The sequence below is a fragment of the Oncorhynchus keta genome, chromosome 28 (genome assembly GCF_023373465.1).
Source record: "Oncorhynchus keta strain PuntledgeMale-10-30-2019 chromosome 28, Oket_V2, whole genome shotgun sequence".
NCBI lineage: Eukaryota > Metazoa > Chordata > Actinopteri > Salmoniformes > Salmonidae > Oncorhynchus > Oncorhynchus keta.
In genome coordinates, this window is record NC_068448.1 from 17,733,409 (window position 1) to 17,749,787 (window position 16,379).

General features: G+C 44.9%; 2 protein-coding genes across 5 annotated transcripts in view; one reads left to right on the forward strand and one right to left on the reverse strand.

The window, feature by feature from the left end:
* On the forward strand, positions 1-6,174 carry LOC118360747 (telomere zinc finger-associated protein-like). 4 transcript variants are annotated; one of them, XM_035740118.2, is made up of 11 exons: positions 1-286; positions 711-1,534; positions 1,753-2,078; positions 2,278-2,395; positions 2,832-2,924; positions 3,264-3,350; positions 3,494-3,648; positions 3,773-3,909; positions 4,173-4,337; positions 4,846-4,934; positions 5,070-6,174. In XM_035740118.2, the coding sequence occupies exons 2-11, from the start codon at positions 770-772 to the stop codon at positions 5,607-5,609; spliced, it is 2,475 nt and encodes an 824-aa protein (XP_035596011.1). In that variant the 5' UTR covers positions 1-286; positions 711-769; the 3' UTR covers positions 5,610-6,174. The 4 variants fall into 4 exon arrangements, with proteins under 4 accessions (XP_035596011.1, XP_035596013.1, XP_052341019.1 ...); XM_035740120.2 differs by having other exon boundaries at positions 1,816-2,078; XM_052485059.1 differs by having other exon boundaries at positions 711-781.
* Positions 6,141-16,379, reverse strand: part of LOC118360748 (kelch-like protein 21) — a 25,111-nt gene continuing 14,872 nt past the window's right edge. The window contains exons 2-5 of the mRNA XM_035740122.2: positions 14,657-15,767; positions 13,004-13,415; positions 9,318-9,390; positions 6,141-9,215 (exon numbers count right to left, since the gene is read on the reverse strand). Coding sequence (XP_035596015.1) covers positions 8,895-9,215; positions 9,318-9,390; positions 13,004-13,415; positions 14,657-15,716 — 1,866 coding nt within the window. The 5' untranslated portion in view covers positions 15,717-15,767 and the 3' untranslated portion in view covers positions 6,141-8,894. The remainder of the gene's footprint in view (positions 9,216-9,317; positions 9,391-13,003; positions 13,416-14,656; positions 15,768-16,379) is intronic.

Below are 16,379 nucleotides of genomic sequence, written 5' to 3' on the forward strand. Positions count from 1 at the left end.
GCATTCACAAAACCGAACATAAACTCGAATGCAATTCTATAGCTATACGATCGTATAATTTAAACGTGATGTTTACATGCTAAATTACACACTATTTCAATTCAATTTCACAGCACGGCGCTAGCCTAAACGTCACATCCGGTCTCAACCGCCTGGCCTGGACTAAAAAGAAAGCAATTCATGTTCCTGAGACGTTAGTCAAAATAACTTTTTATAAATTATATTATATTCACTGCACCATACCGACAACTGATAGCAGTGATACGAATGTCAGGATCCTGCAAAGGTGAGGGTGACTCGCATCTCTGTTTCTGCTGGACAGATGAGTTTAGGGAGCGTCTGTATAATGTCTGAAACGTCGAGGTGCGTAGCTAGCTAGGGGTATAGGCCTAACGTTAGCTAATAATGTCTTAAGTATTACATTTGTCTGTGTCTAATCTTCAACAAATTCTATTTATTTTACTATTCAATTATCTCATATGTTGGTATATTTGAAACTGCTCAACCCCTTGTGCAGATGTCCCATAAAGTGAATATCTAGCTAATAATGCACTTCATCTGAGGTCTGGACTAATTTATACATTATGAATTGCTGATGATGCTATTGCATTTTCAAGAATGCTAATAGCGTAATGATATTAATATAAAATAAACTAAACCTATTTTCTATCAGTTTTTGTGAATTTTCATCTGTTTTATGACCCTTTCAGCTGCATAACACTGAATCCAGTGTCCCTTGCAAGCAGCAATCTATTGTCAAGGGTGAGAAATGCATACAAAGGTGAGTAGCAACCATGCCCAACGGGTTTTGTCCTTTCTGAATGAGCAGAGGAGTCTCAGCTCGTTCTGTGATGCCAAACTGACAGTAGGAGGTGGTGGGAGGGTGTACAATGCCCACCGCAATATCCTGGCCTGTTTCAGTGGGCGGTTTCAGGAGTCCGAGCCAACCACCACCATGGTTAAGGAGGTCTCCCTCCCAGAGGAGTTCCCCACTGATGGCCTGGAACTGCTTCTAGACTTTTTCTATACCGGGGAGTTAAACCTTGACTCTCTGAATCTGGAGAATGTGCGACAGGCTGCAGACAGCCTATGTGTACCAGATGCGCTCGCACTTTGTCAGCAGTTTGCCACAGAAGGGACAGTTTCTCCAGAAGGACTGCAATCTGCATGTCTTCTGAGCCATCATTTTCAGCCAATCTCAGCTGTAACTTATGTAGGAACCAAGGTCACCCTAAAAAGAGGGAGGCCCCCTAAAAAAAGAGGGAGGCCCAAAAAATCCCAAACCCCTAGTAGCGGCACAAGTAAGAAGGATTGTCTGGAAGCTACCGCCACCACAACTGCCATCACAACTCGCTCTGGGAGTAGGGTGAAGGCCTCCAGAAGACCGTTTGGAGAGGGCCCCGGTGTGCGTCTCCTGCCCCATGTGGGGACCACTAGCGGGGGGACTCCACCACTAGTTATTAGCCTAAAGGATAGGAGTGATGGGGCTGAGGAGGAGGGACAACGCCTCCCTCAGCCTACAGATACAACAGAGGTAGGCTACAATATGTTACCTTATCCTAAAGTGTTAATGTAAGATTGAGTGTGGCCCTCCACACAATGTGCCTACAGATTTGTAGGTTTTATACTAGAACTATACAGCTGGCAATATGATGCATCAAATATTGTCTCCCAGTTGCAGGTGGATGGCCAGAAGATGTGATGAATGACCGTAGAGATGATGATGATTCATTGTATTTGATTATTTGACAGGTAACAGATGTGTTCGGCAACCTTGTACCAGATTTGAGCTACAAAGCTAATTCTCATCTGCAGCCTCTTGATGAAGAAGACTATGATGGTGATGGCGGTGGTGGTGATTTGGTGGAGGGGGTAGCTGAGGACACTGATGAAGAGTATGTGCCCCATGCCCTGCTGCCTACCTCCTCCAGCCCCAAAGGCAGACGTAAAGGACCAACCAAAGCTGTCAATAAAGAGAACGGTGAACGGGCAGCCAAGGGGTCTACAAAGGGCTCTGTTCAGTGCCCCACCTGCAATAAGACCTTCCTCAGCAAGTATTACCTCAAAGTACACAACAGGTATATATACATAACTGCTATCATATTGTATTGACTTTGCCATTCACCATGTCTATATTAAACCACATTTGTCTTTACAGGTGTGTCCTATTTAGATAACTTATATTTAGCAAGAGAGACCTGAATAATGAAAAATACCGGTATTATTGAATGACTAGTGTGAATAGTGTGTGGTTTCTGTTCTTCCTGTGTTCCTCAGGTGTCATACAGGTGAGAAGCCCTTTCCATGCTCTAAGTGTGGAAGGAGGTACTACAGGAAGGAGAATCTGATGGACCACCAGGCCAGAAACTGCAACTGTGGTGAAAAAATAAAAGTGGTGAGTGACCAGCAGGACCAAGGCCTTGTTTACTAGGCATCAATAGGAAGGAAACTGAGCATAAAGGGGAGGGACTACCTTGACATGTCCAATAAGTAAGTAGCCTTGCAAAAGCCTTGGCAAATGCACGATGGAAAGGCTTATGTGGCAGGAGCCGATCTCCTGTTTGTGTAGCGTGAGGCAGCTTGATGTACAAGTACACCTCCTGGACCAGACGCTAGTCTACCGCAGGGCCTTACCTGCGAGACTCATCAGGTCCCATTTTTACAGTCTTTGGTATGACTTGGCCAGGTATTGAACTCCCAACTTTCCAATCTCAGGATGGACATTCTAACCCCAAGGCCACTGACTTGTCCAATAAGAAATACCATAAATGATACAATGCTTTAGGTTTTCCCTCATGTACTGTATGTGTGTATTCTTGTTTTTACTACAGGTACACAACTGCCTTCAATGCCACATGTCATTTGACAGATTGGGGGAACTACGTCTGCACACAGTCTCCCATACAGGGGAAATGCCCAATAAGGTCCAGTACCTACCACAATTATTTTTTTTTAATTGAACCTTTTATTTAACTAGACAAGTCAGTTAAGAACAAATTGTTATTTACAATGACAGCCTACCGGGGAACAGTGGGTTAACTGCCTTGTTTAGGGGCAGAATAACAGACTTTTACCTTGTCAGCTTGGGGATTCGATCCAGCAACCTTTTAGTTACTGGCCCAACATTCTAACCACTAGGCTACCTGCCGCCCGATACGCAGTACTGTGAACATGTCATTAATTGACATTGTAAGACTTATCTCTCTGGTGTGTTTTGTATCAAACTCATATTGAGTCATCGCTTGATCTTGTATCTATTTCAGTGTACGTCATGCTCGGAACAGTTCATGCATAAAAAAGATTTAAGAAGTCACGAAATCAAAATCCACGGTGCACCCAAACCACATGCAGTAAGTCTCTCTCTCTCTCCTTTGTGTTAATTGGTCTGTTTTTTCATGTATTCAATCCTTTATTCCTTCTGCATTATTGTCAAGATTTATGACTGCTTTCTTGCTAATCACCTTCTAACCTGTGATAATGATTTTTCCCACAGTGCTCTCTGTGCAGCAAAGCATACCTGTCTAAAACAGAGCTGCGTCTGCATGAGGCGTCCAAGCATCGCGGCGAGAAGCTCTTTGTGTGTGAGGAGTGTGACCATCGAGCCTCCAGCCGACACGGCCTGCAGATGCATATCAAAGCCATTCACAGGTGGGGCTGAGACTGGCCATGGTAGTGGAAGAGGGGTTTGTTACCATGGGGGAGCTAGACTGTTTGAATCAGCCTTACTGTCGTGTTAAATAATGTGACGTCCCTGTTTGTCGTAATTTCTAAGAAACGAGCGTCCATTTGTGTGTGAGTACTGCAACCGTGCGTTCACCCAGAAGGCTAACCTTAACATGCACTTGCGGGTTCACACTGGAGAGAAGCCCCATCAGTGCCACCTCTGTGGGAAGACCTTCCGGACACAAGGTAACAACTTCCTCTTGCACGCCATCCTCTCACTAGGCCCTGTAGATGGCAGAGCAGGACAAACCCGTTTCTTACAACAAACATAGCTGCTCAGATCATATGTTATGATTTAGTCTTATAGTAATCGTTGAGATACACCGGTTCTGTCTCACAGACTAACACAAACTCTCACGTTAACATCCAGTGTGCTTTCACATGGTCTATTCCAATGCTCAACATTGTGCTTGTGCCAATGCTTATGTCTGTTCATTGTGTGATTTCAGCCAGTCTTGACAAGCACCACCGAACCCACACAGGAGAGCGACCTTACAGCTGTGAGTTCTGTAACCAGCGCTTCACAGAGAAGGGACCAATGCTCCGCCATGTTGCCAGCAAGCACCAGGAGGACCGCCCTCACTGTTGCAAGATATGTGGCAAGACCTTCAAGGGTGAGAATGGCCACATGAGATCGTGGCACCACAGTTAAAATATATTTCTTTCCTGTCATGTTGAGTTTACACAAAGCTTTGTCGGACTAAGTTCTTTGCCTAAAACAGGCTTAAGATGATTTATTTTCTATTTTATTTAGCCTTTATTTAACTAGGCAAGGCAGTTAAGAACAAATTCTTATTTACAATGATGGCCTACCCCAGCCAAACCCTAACCCGGACGACGCTGGGCCAATTGTACACCACCTACGGGGACTCGCAATCAAGGCCGGTTGTGATACAGCCTGGAATCGAACCAGGGTCTGTAGTGACGCCTCTAACACTAAGATGCAGTGCCTTAGACTGTTGCGCCACTCGGGAGTCATTATCATTAGCGCCATAAAATGTTTGGGAATCTCACACCTAATGAGTAGATTGCTTCCAGAAGTGATTCCATCCCGACTTCAGTTAAACAAGACAAGTTTGCCATATGTTTTCTTATTGTCTTGTTTACTCCGCTATCCGCCAGCCGTCGAGCAGCTCCATGTCCATGTGCGTCGCCATCAGGGCATGAGGAAGTTTGAGTGCGAAAAGTGTGGCTACAAGTTTACCAGACAGGTAGGCCATGCATTTCCAGTGTGCTCGCTTGGTTCTTCAAATTTCATGTACGCCTCCTGCTCACCCAGCCACTGAGGGGATCATCAAATTTGTATTCAATTGATATGAACGCTGAAGTCTCCTCTTTTTCTCCAGGCTCACTTACGGCGTCATGTTCAGGTCCACACCCGTACAGAGAACTACAATCCACGGGAGAGAAAGCTACGGAACCTGATAGTAAAGGACGTGGGGTTGCAGGATGAGACTAGCCCCTCACAGATACCACCCACTGAGAAGGAGACACCCGAGGGGCCAGCGCCTGTCTCTGGACCCAGTGTCCCAGTCTCTGTTCCTGTCTCTGGACCTATACCTGGACCTGGAACTGTACTAGGAGCCAGTGACATCCTCAGGGTGGTGATCCAGCCCCTTATGGAGGAGGTGGTGTCCAGCCAAGGGCAGATGGATGTGGGCTTTAACCAGGACCAAGTGGGCTTTACCCAGGTTGGGGTGGCACAGGGACATGGCCATCACATGGACATCACATCCACCAGCCAGGGTTTGGGTGTGGCGGGGCATAGCTTCAATGTGACAGATGTGATGGAGCAGACTCTACTGGTCGCAGATTACCCCATCCCTGAGACCACTGTGGAATTGGAGGACATACAGGAGGATCCTCCTGCTAAGAGCAAGGCCTGAGGACTAAGAGCAAGGCCTGAGGACTAAGAGCAAGGCCTGAGGACTAAGAGCAAGGCCTGAGGACTAAGAGCAAGGCCTGAGGACTAAGAGCAAGGCCTGAGGACAGGACAGACTGGTTAGTATCTCACACCGCTAGACATTCTCATTGGAGAAGCCTAGAGCAGCTTGAGTACTGCAAGACTTCAAGAACTCCCACACTGTGGCTACTCGCTCTGCTCTGCAGTCGAAGCATTCATTTGATTTCAGTCATTATTGTAACCATGTTTTCTGTCTAAATTACTGTACAGAAAAACTGGTTCCCACTCAGCCCAGTAGATGATGAACCCCTCAAGACATTCCCCTACTCTGTGGGCATCTTATTCATTTTGCCCGTGCATTGGGTCTGACAATGTAATATAAGTTGGCTTAGGTTTTATGAAGTTTGTTGTGTTTTTACACAATTTGATGAGATAAGTCAATAGGTCAGGTTGTGAGAAGTGAATGTAAATCAATGGGATTGTCTTGCATCATCAAGTCAAACGGTAAACAGAATAAAGTGGCAGTCCTGCCTGCAGTTTTATTGTAATCACACTGTAAGGATGACCTCTCTACAGTATACAAACAACGCACATATGAAAAACTGTGTTGGGACAACACAAACATCTTGTATGAAAACTAAGAAAACAGAACTGAATGGCATTACAGTAAGTAAACAATACTAAAATTAACTTTAGTCAAACACATGTTGCACAAATAAATTGAGAATGTGTTACCACCTCCAGTTACCATAACAGCGGTTGTCACCGGTATCTATCTTCATATGTACCTCTGCCTCCTGTTGCACTAGGAAAACACACTAACGTTATATGAACTAACACTACAAATACATTTTCATAAATAAAACTAAACCATTCTAATAAAATATTAAAGCATCTATAATAAAATAAATGCACCTTGAAAGAAAATATGACCAGTACTTCATGCAGGCTGGATTGGTAGTCGTGCCAATTAGGTGTAAACAGTCAGTCTAGATGAGGGAGAGCAAAACGGTGATCAGCATCTGATAATCTATCATATCAATAAAACAGGGACACATCTATTTAATCTATCACTTTGATGGGGTTTTAGCAACCCAGTCCCAGTTGCATCACATGCTCTGATTCCATCCTAAGGTTCCATAGTTGTACAGCACTGGACAAGTCTCCAGATTAATTTCGCAATGGTTATCAAAGCTGGTTAGTGCTAGAAAACATTGTGGTGATTGTAAGATAAAAAAGATATACAGTTGAAGTCGGAAGTTTACATACACTTAGGTTGGAGTCATTAAAACTTGTTTTTCAACCACTCCACACATTTCTTGTTAACAAATTATAGTTTTGAAAAGTCGGTTAGGACCTCTACTTCGTGCATGACACAAGTCATTTTTCCAACAATTGTTTACAGAGATTATTTCACTTATAATTCACTGTATCACAATTCCAGTGGGTCAGAAATGTACATACACTAAGTTGACTGTGCATTTAAACAGCTTGGAAAATTCCAGAAAATGATGTCATGGCTTTAGAAGCTTCTGATAAATTGTCAATTAGCCTGAGTCAATCAGAGGCCTTGAAATACATCCACAGGTTCATCTATCTTCAAACTCAGTGCCTCTTTGCTTGACATCATGGGAAAATCAAAAGAAATCAGCTAAGACTTCAGAAAAAAAATGTAGACCTCCACAAGTCTGGTTCATTCTTGGGAGCAATTTACAAATGCCTGAAGGTACCACGTTCATCTGTACAAACAATAGTACGCAAGCATAAACACCATAGGACCGCGCGGCCGTTATACCACTCAGGAAGGAGACGCGTTCTGTCTCAGAGATGAACATGCTTTGGTGCGAAAAGTGCAAATCAATCACAGCACACCAGCAAAAGACCTTGTGAAGATGCTGGAGGAAACAGGTACAAAAGTATCTATATCCACAGTAAAACGAGTCCTATATCAACATAACCTGAAAGGCCGGTCAGCAAGGAAGAAGCCACTGCTCCAAACCCACCATAATAAAAGCCAGGCTACTGTTTTCAACTACACATCGGGTCAAAGATTGTACTTTTGGAGAAATATCCTCTGGTCTGATGAAACAAAAATGGAACTGTTTGGCCATAATGACCATCGTTATGTTTGGAGGAAAAAGGGGGATGCTTGCAAGCCGAAGAACACCATCCCAACCGTGAAACACGAGGGTGGTAGCATCATGTTGTGGGGGTGCTTTGATGCAGGAGGGACTGGTGCACTTCACAAAATAGATGGCATCACGATAAAGGAAAATTATGTGGATATATTGAAGCAACATCTCAAGACATCAGTCAGGAAGTTAAAGCTTGGTCGCAAATGGGTCATCCAAATGGACTTGGACCCAAAGCATACTTCCAAAGTTGTGGCAAAATGGCTTAAAGACAACAAAGTCAAGGTATTGGAGAGGCCATCACAAATCCCTGACCTCAATCCCATAGAAAATTTGTGGGCAGAACTGAAAAAGCGTGTGCGAGCAAGAAGGCCTACAAATCTGACTCAGTTATTCCAGTTCTGTCAGACGGAATGGGCCAAAATTCACCCAATTTATAGGAAGCTTGTGGAAAGCTACCCGAAACGTTTGACCCAAGTTAAACTATTTAAAGGCAATGCTACCAAATACTAATTGAGTGTAAACTTCTGACCCACTGGGAATGTGATGAAAGAAATAAAAGCTGAAATAAATAATTCTCACCTCCCTATTATTCTGACATTTCACATTCTTAAAATAAAGTGGTGATCCTAACTGACCTAAAATGGAATTGTTGTTTTTATGAATTTTTAGGATTAAATGGCAGGAATTGTGAAAAACTGAGTTTAAATGTATTTGGCTAAAGTGTATGTAAACTTCTGACTTCAACTGTATAACCATAATCTAAATAATACACTACTGCCTGCCGTAGATTATCCATGTATGTATAGATTTTTCTTTCCCCAACATGAGACCTTCATACCCAGCCAGTCTATTAGTCCAGTCAATAATATGCCCATTGATCATGATCAATGACAGTGTGGTAGGCAAGTGAATTACATGGGGATCACAAAATTGCACACATGTTCAGTCACATAAGCACAATCTAATGTAATTACAGTCCTATAGTGATCACATCCATGCAGGATCATTTGATCACTCTGTCTTTCCACCTTTTCTGTAGCATCATAAAGAGGTGTATGTTTTCACAGTAAACCTAAAATGGCTGAAACAGTGGTCAGTATGATATTCCCTGACCCATTCGTTTTTGGAGTGTGTTACACTGGGTTGACGTCGTGGTTCTGGTTGAGGTTGTGGTTGTGCATGGCCTGGTTGCGGTGGTGTCGGTGCAGGTGGATGGAGTTAGCCTCGGGCAGGTCAATGGGTTCGAAAGCGTTGGATACGGCGGGCATGAGCTGGCGGAAGATGCTGACACTGCCATGCCAGAAGGTGGGCTGGGGAAGGCGGCCTGCGGGTGTCCAGGTATGGGTGGAGGGGTCGTAGGCCTCCACCATGTCAGACAGCTCAAATGTGTTGTCATAGCCACCAGACACGAAGAGACGACCACCCAGGACTGCCACACTGCCTCCTACATGGACCTGAAGAAGGAAATAGTACAAATGTTGATATAAATACTATTGTAAAGGCAGAGGGAAAAATGTGGCAGGCCATAACATTAGCACCTCCTGTGTGTCACATACCTGTGTCATGGGGCTGATCTTGTTCCATTCATTCTTCTGAGGGTTGTAGATGTCGACCTCTGCCGAGTCATCCCTAGAAAGCAAGAATCCAGAGTGAGAAATGTCACTGCTGCCCTGTGGCTCAGTTTGTAGAGCATGGGGCTTGCAATGCCAGGGTCGTAGAATCGATTCCCACAGGGGACAATTATGAAACAAACTGAGACAGCCTATATGGAGGAAGTCAGAGACCTGGCAGTGTGGTGCCAGGATAACAACCTCTCCCTCAATGTGAGCAAGACAAAGGAGCTGATCGTGGACTATTGGAAAAGGAGGGCCGAACAGGCCCCCATTATCATCAACGGGGCTGTAGTAGAGTGTGTCGAGTTTCAAGTTCCTTCGTGTCCACATCACCAACAAACTATCATGGTCCAAACACACCAAGACAGTTGTGAAGAAAGCACGACAACACCTTTTCCCCCTCAGACTGAAAAGATTTGGCATGGGTCCCCAGATCCTCAAAGTTATACTGCTGCACAATCGAGAGCATCCTGACTGGTTGCATCACTGCCTGGTATGGCAACTGCTCGGCATCCGACCGTAAGGCGCTACAGAGGGTAGTGTGTACGGCCCAATACATCACTGGGGCCAAGCTTCCTGCCATCCAGGACCTATATACAGTGAGGGAAAAAAGTATTTGATCCCCTGCTGATTTTGTACATTTGCCCACTAACAAAGAAATTATCTGTCTATAATTTTAATGGTAGGTTTATTTGAACAGTGAGAGACAGAATAACAACACAAAAATCCAGATAAACGCATGTCAAAAATGTTATAAATTGATTTGCATTTTAATGAGGGAAATAAGTATTTGACCCCCTCTCAATCAGAAAGATTTCTGCCTCCCAGGTGTCTTTTATACAGGTAACGAGCTGAGATTAGGAGCACACTCTTAAAGGGAGTGCTACTAATCTCAGCTGGTTACCTGTATAAAAGACACCTGTCCACAGAAGCAATCAATCAGTCCGATTCCAAATTCTCCACCATGGCCAAGCTCTCCAAGGATGTCAGGGACAAGATTGTAGACATACACAAGGCTGGAATGGGCTACAAGACCATCGCCAAGCAGCTTGGTGAGAAGGTGACAACAGTTGGTGCGATTATTCGCAAATGGAAGAAACACAAAAGAACTGTCAATCTCCCTCGGCCTGGTGCTCCATGTAAGTCTCACCTCGTGGAGTTACATGGTCATGCGAATGGTGAGGAATCCGCCCAGAACTACACGCGAGTATCTTGTCAATGATCTCAAGGCAGCTGGGACCATTGTCACCAAGAAAACAATTGGTAACACACTACGCCGTGAAGGACTGAAATCCTGCAGCGCCCGCAAGGACCCCCTGCTCAAGAAAGCACATATACATGCCCGTCTGAAGTTTGCCAATGAACATCTGAATGAGGACAACTGGGTGAAAGTGTTGTGGTCAGATGAGACCAAAATGGAGCTCTTTGGCATCAACTCAACTCGCTGTGTTTGGAGGAGGAGGAATGCTGCCTATGACCCCAAGAACACCATCCCCACCGTCAAACATGGAGGTGGAAACATTATTCTTTGGGGGTGTTTTTCTGCTGAGGGAACAGGATAACTTCACTGCATCAAAGGGACGATGGACGGGGCCATGTACCGTCAAATCCTGGGTGAGAACCTCCTTCCCTCAGCCAGGGCATTGAAAATGGGTCATGGATAGGTATTCCAGCATGGCAACGACCCAAAACACACGGCCAAGGCAACAAAGGAGTGGCTCAAGAAGAAGCACATTAAGGTCCTGGAGTGGCCTAGCCAGTCTCCAGACCTTAATACCATAGATCATCTGTGGAAGGAGCTGAAGGTTTGAGATGCCAAACGTCAGCCTCGAAACCTAAATGACTTGGAGAAGATCTGCAAAGAGAAGTGGAACAAAATCCCTCCTGAGATGTGTGCAAACCTGGTGGCCAATTACAAGAAACGTCTGACCTCTGTGATTGCCAACAAGGGTTTTGCCACCAAGTACTAAGTCATGTTTTGCAGAGGGGTCAAATACTTATTTCCCTCATTAAAATGCAAATCAATTTTTAACATGCGTTTTTCTGGATTCTTTTGTTGTTATTCTGTCTCTCACTGTTCAAATAAACCTACCATTAAAACTATAGACTGATCATTTCTTTGTCAGTGGGCAAACGTACAAAATCATCTGGGGATCAAATAGTTTTTTTCCCTCACTGTACTAGGCGGTGTCAGAGAAAGGCCCAAAAAATTGTCAGACTCCAGCCACCCAAGTCAGACTATTCTCTCCTACTGCATGGCAAGCGGTACCGGAGCACCAAGTCTAAGTCCAAAAGGCTTCGGTACCGCTTAACAAGTATTCAAATGACCACCCGGACTAATTACATTGACACCCCCACCCTCCCTTGTTTTTACACTGCTGCTACTCGCTGTTCATTATCTATGCATAGTCACTTTACCCAAACCTACATGTACAAACTAACCTGTACTCCCGCACATTCCCGGTACCCCCTGTATATAGCCTCATTATTGTTATGTAATTTTGTTACTTTTTCTTTGTTACTTTATTTAGTAAATATTTTCTTAACTCTTTCTTGAATTGCATTGTTGTTTATGGGCTTGTAAGTAAGCATTTCACGGTTGTATTCGGCACATGTGACAAATAACATTTGATTTGATGCATTCAATCAGTGTTGTCATACTGGAGACCAGTCTCGAGACCACATACAAGTGTCTTGGTCTTGATACATTTTTACTCGGTCTCGGACAATGAGGACTTGTAATTTATTCCTGAGACCGACCAAGACAAGTGGAGGAAAAAACTCATTATCAGCCCCTGTTCAGTCAGCACATGAGTCCACTTTGCCAGGCCAGATATCCACACCCCTTTCATTACACATTTTTATATCTTATAGACTATTAAAACCTGGGCTTTCTACTTTACTCGCAACATTACTGTCCTTTACTTTTGTTGAAACATATCCTAAAACCTTGTCACGCTCTTTGGAATTTCTTTGCTCCCCTAGAAGAGGAGACGGGGAAATTATTTGAGAGTCGTGCACTCGCCTATGGTAGGCCGGGGGAAATTGTAACATTTAGAATTTTTATCTTATTTAGAGACTATGGTTAGTGAAAATTTGTAGTAGCTCTCTATTTTCCCTTAGAATAAAATGTTCAACATTCTGAATGGCTAAATAATCCATAAGTTCTTCTGAAATATTGACACAGAAATACTGTACATTTTGAGCTCTTATTACTGTGGTCTTAAATTGGAATCGCATTGTTCTGGTCCCGGTCTTGACTGTGTCTCGCCCCGTCCCGGTCTTGACTCTGTTTTGTCTTGGTCTTGACTCGGACTCGATTTGTCTTGGTCTTGATTCGGTCTCGCTATGTGGTCTCAAACACAACATTGCACTCAATACTGTAAGTCGCTCCGGATAAGAGTGTCTGCTAAATGACTAAATGTAAAACGATATACCATTCATGCTCCCCTTCTGTTTAACAGCTACAGCTGTCCTTAACATTAGGACAGAAAGATTGACTATGTACTTCCACATTGTTTAGCAAGTTTCTATCTCATCCAACCTTTATAAAGTTGATCCCATTTAGATTTAAAATAATTTTCAAATACTTTTTCAGTGTCCCACATTCCTGTCCATATTCTCCTCACCTGACAAAGTAAATGAGCCCATTGAGGGTGACAGTCTTGGGAGCGAAAGACCATGGTGGCAGCTCGCCACAGTTGACCAGGGTCCAGCGGTTGGTGTCCACATCGTAACACTGTATGGCCATGTTGTCCTCCCCTGTTGTGGTCATGGAGCCGATGGCATAGAGACGCCCCTTACAGGTGGTGGTGGAGCAGTTGTCCATAGAGTGCAGCATGGCGGGCAGGGCCTCCCAGCAGTCCAGCGCGTGGTCGTAACGCTCCGTGCTGTCTGGCGCCACTACATACAGCTGACCTCTGAGGACACAGGAACTGTGGTACTCCCGGGCTTTGAGCATTGGCGACACCTCGGTCCACTCGTTAACGCTGGAGTTGTAGCGCCACACGCCATCATAGAGACGCGAACCGTCAGATCCTCCTAGGGTGCAAAGGACAGGAGAGAGGTGTGTTTGAGATGGAAGATATCCACAAAAGACATGCTGTTCTTCACATGTGGTTAGGTTACAGCTAAGTGGTGCTAATTGAAAACCCATGCATCACCCTTGGGTGTTCTAGCACAGAGGAAATCACCAATAGGTCAGACATGAGATCTGGGTATAAGCTTTATGTGGAAGAATACTTGCCACATTTTATATGCTGATTAACTTGGCAACTGAATAATGTATCTTTCCTCTCATTTCAATACTTCTTTCAGTTTCATCGATATGTGTTGTACTCATTCTATGTCTGTTTAGCAGCTTCACCTTGTAGGTTTAATGAATATAAGGATGTTGAATCAACTTGTCACCTTTCATAACACTAGCCCATTTCCCAACCATGTGCTCTGTGCTGCAGCCACCTGCTGTAAGGTATGAGAGCACTGCTAATGATTTATGACCCCCATCACTGTCCTGACAGAATTACAGGCAGCGTGTGAGGGCCTGAGATGTTTTCTCAATGGAAACACTCTTCCTGATCCGGAAAGCCATTCGCTGATGATGATGGCCTCTTTGAGAGACCTAGTTTCAAGTACTATTTAAAAGAGATGATCATTGCTTGATTGAGCTAGCCTGGCTTAATTAATGAACCAATAGGATCGTCCTAAAACGGTCAAAACTGACCATCTCCAGGCGGATTCAAATACACACTCAAAATATATAAAATATTTCAAATAGTATTTGAACCCAGGTCTGTGTCTCAGTTGGCCCACCAACTACTGCTGCAGTCTTGGCAGGACACCATGTTCCTCCCACCTAGCTAGCTCACCTCAAAGCTCCTCCCTCTCATATAGCCAGAGTGGCTGGCTGTGGTTTATTTAAACTTACTGACTGCCTGCTATTTCATAAGATTCACTGACTTGAAAGCTGCAGAGCATTCTGGTAACAGTGACTAAGACATCACACAGCAACTGTAACCACTTATGTAAACTGCTGTCCGTTGTATATAAACACATCACACTGATGTAGATTGTGTTTTAAACATATAGCCTAACCTGCAGTATAAAGAAAGATTTTAATGCTGCTATATCCAGTGAAATTCCATACATTTTATACCATTTCACATTTATAAACTACCAATTACCCTTCATTAATCCAATATAAAATATGCTTTGATAGTTATGTGTTACCAAACAACATAAATAGTGTGTACAAGAGTGTATAACGAGCATTGTCAACCTACCTGTGACATACATATCATTGCCCAGGGCGGCCATACTGTAGCCCCCTCCCAGGTGATCGGGGAACTCGGCCAGGTAGCGCCACTGTCCAGTCTGAGGGTTATAACAGTCCACAGTGACCAGCTCGTCACAGTCCTGGTCACAGCCGCCCACCACCACCAGGATCTCAGCCAGGCCGGTGGAGGGCCGCGGCCGCATGCGTTGGCAGGGTCTGTCATGCCGGTCATACTCACACGACTGGAAGCTCCGGGCCTCGCTCACCATCCTCAGGCAGGAGGGGGAGAGGTAAACCAGGGGGTCGCTTTCCACGTGGGCAAGTAGATAGAACCGACGTACAAAGGGTAGTCTGACCTGCTCCAGCAGCGTGGGCCAGTAGTGGAGCCGCCTCTGTAAGTCTGCTTTAACCCAGCGCACCGCGATCTGATAGACCGTCTCCTCCTTGTCCACACACAGCGCATCGTCCGACACAAACTCCAGCAGCCGTTTCCAGGGCAACCGCTTAAAGTCCTTGCCTTTGGCGAGGTCCACAATGTTCTTGAGGACGAAGCGGCGGGCGCTGACAGCCAAGTCATGGCAGGCGTAGGCCTCTGCAAAGTCCTGGATCTCCAGGCAGTTGGAGACGTCTAATCTCTGCTCCAAAAAGGCACAGCAGGCCTCTTTAACGGAGGGGAACTGGAACAGGTCGGCCGTCTTCAGCAGGAGGTCTACATTATCCTGGGTGACTGTGACTCGGCCTGTATAACAGAAGTCCACCAACAGGCCCAGTAGTTCAGCAGACACCTCGTGAAGGACCACACGGTCCATGGCGCTCTCTCTCAGCGTCCCGGCGAACATGGCCCTGAAGTAGGTGCTGGCTGCAGCCAACACAGTCCGGTGGCAATGGAACTCGCGGCCCTCTGCGCAGAGCGTGACGTCAAAGAACTTGCGCTCTGCACGGAGTTCGTGGATCCCCCGGAGCAGGTTAAAGGCGTGGGCCGTGTCAAAGAAGGGCAGTGTGGATGGCTGTGTCTGCATGACTGGCTTCTCAGACATCACTTCTCTCTCCATCACTCCTCCCTCCATCGCTTTTGTCTGGATCTCTCGAAGAGGTTGTACTTAGAAGACAGGGTTCATCTGAAAACAGAAACACCATTATAATTTCTGTTACAATCACTTCGAAATGGGTTCAGGTTCACTGATTCACAAACACTATACCACACAATCTAAATATGAAGCCTACAAACCAAAATAACAACAACTAAATGAGCAACACTGTGTAGGTATTCAACAGAGTTAGCATAAGAATTAGCAAGTTCAGCTACTTACAGAAACCTCTGGTATTTTCAATACAAATAACAACCAGCTGAATTACAGTAAAGCCAATGGTGAGGATCCCCTAACTGAAGAGTCCTACTGGGCGTAATAGGTGGTAAAACAACACAATAAACAAACAGTAGCCTGCCTTCTAGAAAGTAAGACTGTACATTGCACAGCTCCAGTGACTGAGCAGCTCCCTGTCCGTGTTTAAGAAAGAGAGCTTGCCTGTGCTGTGGGTCTAAATATACTTTGACAGGCAGTGTCCATTTCCTCTCTTCTCATATACCTGTCTTCCTACCGTACATCCTCCTATCCGCCCCCATGAGGTAGTCGTCAAACTAGAGCCTGCCTGCCTGCCTCTAGCCTGCTCACAGTCACTCTCAGACTCAAACACTGCACTCATAATACCCACAAATCAGTTTCCTAAAA